At 34.0% G+C, this 5,992-nt stretch overlaps 1 protein-coding gene across 1 annotated transcript; it reads right to left on the minus strand.

The window, feature by feature from the left end:
* Positions 1-2,728: 2,728 nt before the first annotated feature.
* LOC149139197 (toll/interleukin-1 receptor-like protein) lies at positions 2,729-4,307 on the minus strand. Its single transcript, XM_089449769.1, has 3 exons — positions 3,522-4,307; positions 2,980-3,052; positions 2,729-2,855 (listed from the first exon to the last, which is right to left on the minus strand). The coding sequence occupies exon 1, from the start codon at positions 4,074-4,076 to the stop codon at positions 3,612-3,614; it is 465 nt and encodes a 154-aa protein (XP_089305895.1). The 5' UTR covers positions 4,077-4,307; the 3' UTR covers positions 2,729-2,855; positions 2,980-3,052; positions 3,522-3,611.
* Positions 4,308-5,992: the final 1,685 nt, after the last annotated feature.

Raw genomic sequence — 5,992 nt, forward strand, 5'->3', positions numbered from 1 at the left:
AGCCATTTGGTAAGTAAAACGATTAATTATTTTTGTTAATGAACTAAAATGACAATGCTGACTCTTATTGAGTGCACACTGCTAACTCATGTAGAATGCTAACTCTTATTGAGTGCACACTGCTAACTCATGTAGAGTTGTGATACATGCTTGTGACCCACATGTTGGTTACATAATTAACAATTGATGATTTCTTTAATAAAGTTTGAAAGATATGTATATATGTTCTTAAATGATGACCGCAATGACTGTGGAATAGGATGAAACTAATAACAACCATAATGAATGTGGAATAGGGTGAAACTAATCACAACCACAATGAATGTGGAATAGGGTGAAACTAATGACAACCACAATGAATGTGGAATAGGGTGGGCCTGACAGAGTATTCTTGTTCGCACCATCGTTCATTTTCTATGAGAGAGAAAGAAAGAAATCACCTAGGTTAAAGTTTGGAAGCGTGTCGTGGAAACATTTGAGCTCAAAGAAACTACTTAGGAGGATGAGAATTTTATTAGCAACACATATTTTATCTTGAATCATATTTTAAAGCCTTGGTAAATCATGGGCTATGTGGCAAGCCTAGTGAAAAACTTTAATGTTTAAAGTCTATTTTAATTTTATATAAAAGTGCTTAAGCAAAGTTAGAGATAAAATCATTTCAGTTGGGAAAATAAGCTAGAAATTTTTTCACTCACTTGATAGTTAGAGGACAATTACTTCCTTCCCTAGAGATAAAATCATTTCAGTTGGGAAAATAAGCCAGAATTTTTTCGACTCACTTGACAGTTAGATGACAATTACTTACTTCTCTAGAGATAAAATCATTTCAGTTGGGAAAATAAGCCAATGAGAGTATGAGAGAACAAGTGAGGTAACTAAGAAGAAAGTGGAGAAAATTATTACCTTGAACAAGACTATGTTAAGGTAATGTGGGGTTCTCCCACTAAGGGTATTCTTGAGCTCATTGGAGCCAATAGAATCCCTAAGTAGTTGAGTTTGTCATTTTGTCATTTTTGCTGGACTAGTCTTGATGTCTTTGGGATAGGCCTTGCTAGGGCACTGTTAAGCAATATTACTGGGAGTGGGATTCTGGGGAGAACTTGTGGTTTTCACTCTCTTTGGTTGGGAGGAGAAGTCTTTCTCCTTTGTGAATTCCTAGGCAGCCTAACTAATAAATAGTATTTTGTGTTTATAAGTTTGTAGCGTCTAGAGTTTTGTAAAGAAAGGTTTTTGTTCTAGAGCATTTATGGGATTGATGGAATTCTTTTAATCCGGTAAATGTAGGATGATAAAGTCTTTTGACATGGAACAGTTGAGATTTGTAAGGTAGATGGCTTAATTAACACACATAAGAGTTGGATGTTTCGTGTGAGGTTACATACAGTCCCTGTAGAGACGGGTTAGTTTCCCCTTATTGGGAAAAATCCTAACCGGGAAGCAGTCCCTATCTTCGTACGAATATATATTTACACCTATGCATTCGTAAGGTTCTAGTCGATTTCGAAGGAATTGAATTTCACCTTCCCCTTGGACTACTGGTACTAAAAATAACCATAAAAAAAAATAAGGGATTGTATCCTGCGGAATTAAATGTAGGGTTTCTAGTAAACAACCTGCAATTATAAGTATAACGTGAAAGGACCTCATAATCAAATCATGAATTAGGTATGCAGAAGGTAATATTAAATTCTGCATGCTGCAAGTTGACACTATAATTACATAAACAAAAACAGATTACATGCAAATAGTCGATACTAGAAATCTTTTCTTTTATTATACATCAAAGAGAAACTACAATAAGTATCTCAACCATTTTAGGTGCTACATCTAAATAATTATGTCATGAACGGCAACCAATATAAGCAAGACTGTAAGTGTAACCGAAATAGAAGTTCAGATGAAAGACCTGAAAAGAGGTGAAACCCTTGTACCGTAATTCCACAGAGGTTGATTTGAGATGATAATGAAGAAGTAGAAATACATTACAGGAAACTAAACGAACAAAATATTTAACTAAGAATTGTAGGCTAAATAGTGAGAAGTAAAACCAGGAATTTGAAAAAAAAAAAAATTAATGAAAAAAGAAAAAATTCCAGCACAGAATTATAAAGTAAACCCAGTAGTGAAAAGCTCACGTGATGTGCTAGTAGTGTCAGAGCCGTTGCTGGAGGAACTCTAGAGACCTATTGCTGGCTGGAATACATTATTTTTAAAACAATGAAAATGTCCGGAAGTACCAACTACAATCTTAGGGCGGAGGGTAACAGAACAAAAAAAACAGACGTTTGAATAAAACGATAAGGAATGAAACATCAACGTAACAAGACCACCGTGTACAGCCGAAGGGAATTCCTTATTTTCTAAAAACGGATACATATATATAAATACATACAGAGCATGATAACCGTACTAACTAGAAATAGTACTCCACAATAAATATTAATACAACAGTTCAAAATGAAACCCTCTATGCGAGGGAATAGCAATTATAGTAGCCCCAAAAATCCTATATTTCCTCGAAGGATTGCAATAAATAAATACATTGTTGTAGGCTAGCTGTTAAAACTCGATTATGTTCATCAAACCCTATGTAAGCTCTGGGATTCGACAAGGAAGCACCCAGTGGGATCATAAGGTTGTTAACAGTAACTTGTGAAAAGAGAACGAAGATTAATAAGAACCTGTTTAGATGGTGAAAATCTCCACAATCTGTAAGAATTTGTATCGAATAATACCCTAACATGTATACCATCCACAAACTGAATGAGAACTGGGTTGCGTAGAAGCAAAGTTAATAATGTAAATAGACTGGCGGAGGAAACGCCTATACCTGTAGTAGCCCCCTGTTGAGCCTGCGGGCACCATGCTAAGAATTAAAATAAGGTAGAACATTAGCCATTTACCGAACATTATCCAAGACCTCAGTAATTCAAAAAGTAGCTTGTTAAAAAATAAGTGGGCAAGCTCCCTCATTACCTTGACTGCAGAGCTCTCAGACCCATTATTCACACAGCACCAGACCTGTCATGACTCCCTGTCTTTAAGAGAACTAGAAAGTGGAACAACAAATTATAATAAGAGTAGGAACTTTGGCTTGAAATTACAATGGAGTTGGAAGTGATAAAGAAGCTAAAACTGTACGCGCACCAGGACAAATAAGTGAACTTTTCCTTACTTTGAAGACCATATTTTAGGTTTAGATATGATTTTTCCCCATATTCATATAGAATATAATTTATTTAAAAAAAAAATACTGATACTAAGAAGAATTTACTAATCACTACTGATCAGTTTTTACCTTTAAATACTTTATAGTACACAAAATAACATCCCAAAACTATGAGTTATTTAGCTAATACCTCTAATAACTTCATCAAGTCAAATTTACCCCCTCCACTATACATGTGTATATGAATAAATAAGTCAAATGCAGCAGTTGATTTACCCAAACCAATATACATGTGTATATGAATAAATAAGTCAAAACGCCGCAGGACAGGGAAGACTGAGTTACTAACCTATCTATGTCTCTTGAAGTGACCACCCAAATGGACGGCAGAGTTGGAAGAAAGCATCCTTCCAATCACCAACTTCTTTTTCGCTTTATCTCAGGCAGAACTACAAGATTTTTCTGGTACCCGCGTGGTGAACAGGACAGTCAGATTGTCGAATAGAGGAACGGCTATCGCCGACTCCTCATCCTTCCCTTGAAGTAGTACTTCCGGCGCGATAAGAGAGACTTCTCTGAGGCACCATGCAGATTGTGCGTAATTGTGAGAGAATATTGGAATCAAGATGCGACTCACATCAATTGCTTGTTGCAAGCTTGCAAAGATGTCATCTCCCCTGTTCATTTGGTGGGTGTCAACTAATACGCGGAAACCTGCGCCGGTGAGAGCCTCGTATAGATGATCAACGAAGCCTGTGCTCACATCGCGTCCTTTGAAGCTCAGAAACACGTCGTAAATTTCGGATTTCTTGTATTCGTCCCTTCCTAATTCGATTGCAATCGGAGAAGCTATTTCTTCAAGTTGTCTATGGGAATCACCCTGCGTAGGAAGACGCCGGCGCATCCTCCCACATAAACGTCGATGAAGATTGGCAGAGCGGGCGGGCAGTGCCGAAGATGGGGCGAATCCGGGCCGATCATGGTCGCCTGTGCGGCGAAAGTGGGAGAGGAGGCTTGGGCTAGGGTCAGAAACAATATATCTTCTCTGAGCGGGTGACCTATATTTATGAATGTGTGAGGTAAACGAAAGGTCAAAGTGGCTGGGAAAAGGAACAGTTGAGTTAGGGCGAGAGGTGAAGCTGGTAGGTGTCGTCAGAATGTGAGGTGAGGTAAGACGAGAGGTGAAGGTGTTAGGTGGCGTCGAAGAAAAAGGAGAAGCTAAGGTGCCGTTGATAAGTATACATTAAGCACTTTTATTCTTCCCCGAGCATATTCATTGTATATTCTCTTTTAGTACTAAAAGAAATAGTTGAAGTTCATATTATTTGTTTTTTCTTTCAACCGCAAGCCTAGAGTAGCTTTTATAGTATATGGTGTTATTCGAAATTGGACCACCAAATTTGAGGAATTAAACCTCAAGTGTAGCCGTAGCTATTGGATCTCATATTCATGGCAGATTATTTTGTATTAGGTGGAAAAGAAATAAGTTAATATAATTTTGTCATTGTATTTTAATTTTCACAAAGAATTCCTTACCTCCAACAAAGAATTCCTTATCTCCACTGGTTCGAAAGCACATTTTTTTTCATTTTGTTGATGTATTTTTTTTTTTTTTTTTTCATTTTAGAAGAGTATAAACATATATTTTAATTGTAGTTTATTCGAAAAAATATTATATTTGTTTGAATCAGTGTAGTTATATAAATTAAATGGTTGATAAATATTGATATGCAATAATTAATGATAAAAGTGAAACTTATTTTGTAATACATTTCAAATTGACAAAAAAAACTTAAATTATAGTTTTATTTTAAATTATTGTTATTAATAATTATAAAAAGAATTAATAGGCCAGTGAAATATATATAATTAAAGAATATGGAAAAATATATTTAATCATGGAAATTTTCCTCACTTTACCATGAAAATTCCTAACTTGTAAATAGCTCTGGTTATAATACCATGGGTGATCATACCACATGCCCAATATAATGTGTTGATATGAAATAGTATTTAATTAATTAATTCGAGATAAATAAATTATAAGACCATAACTAATTTGGAGACAAATCTTAACCCTTGATTTATGAATACTAGTATGAATATTTGATCATATTCTATAGAGGTTTAATATCCGCTTTCTATCTAATAATTATTATAAATAAATTAAAATTGTGAAAAACCTATTTTGACATATACATCTATATTAACCTCATAGAATATATATGCATTCCATCTTGATTTTGTTTTAAATTGCCCAACCATTAATTATAATAAAAGTTTACAAAATTAATGGGCATAATTTTTCTACATTTAAATGTTTTTAAGTTTATCTTTTTTATGTTTATTTTCATGTAGATGTATTAAGATAGATTGAAGATTTGTTATTATAAAATAGAATTTGATTTTATAAATGAATTATGTTTTTATGTTTAAAAGAAGTTGATAAATTAAATTATATAAACAATATTTTTCTACAAACTTATTCAAGTTAATGCATTAAGATAATGAGCCTATCTCAGCACATAATCTTATTTATTATAAATGTATACTTATTTGTTAAATAAAATATTTAATATAGTTCGTCATTGCAATTTTTATCCAAGCTAATACAACTTTTTTCTCTCAAATGTGCATTCCATGATAATGAAATTTCTATATTATTAATCTTGTGTAAATCATGGACGGCACATATACAAAGACTTATGTTGATCATAGATCTTATTCTTGTCACCTTAGATGGTAAATGCAATGATGTTATTCCGATTATTTGATGTACAAATATGTTTATTGGATGGTGTAATGGCTTTTAATTTGATG

This window comes from Pinus tabuliformis, chromosome X, assembly GCF_031772625.1.
Source record: "Pinus tabuliformis cultivar Carrire ecotype Pingquan chromosome X, CPIR1, whole genome shotgun sequence".
In the NCBI taxonomy this organism is placed as follows: domain Eukaryota; kingdom Viridiplantae; phylum Streptophyta; class Pinopsida; order Pinales; family Pinaceae; genus Pinus; species Pinus tabuliformis.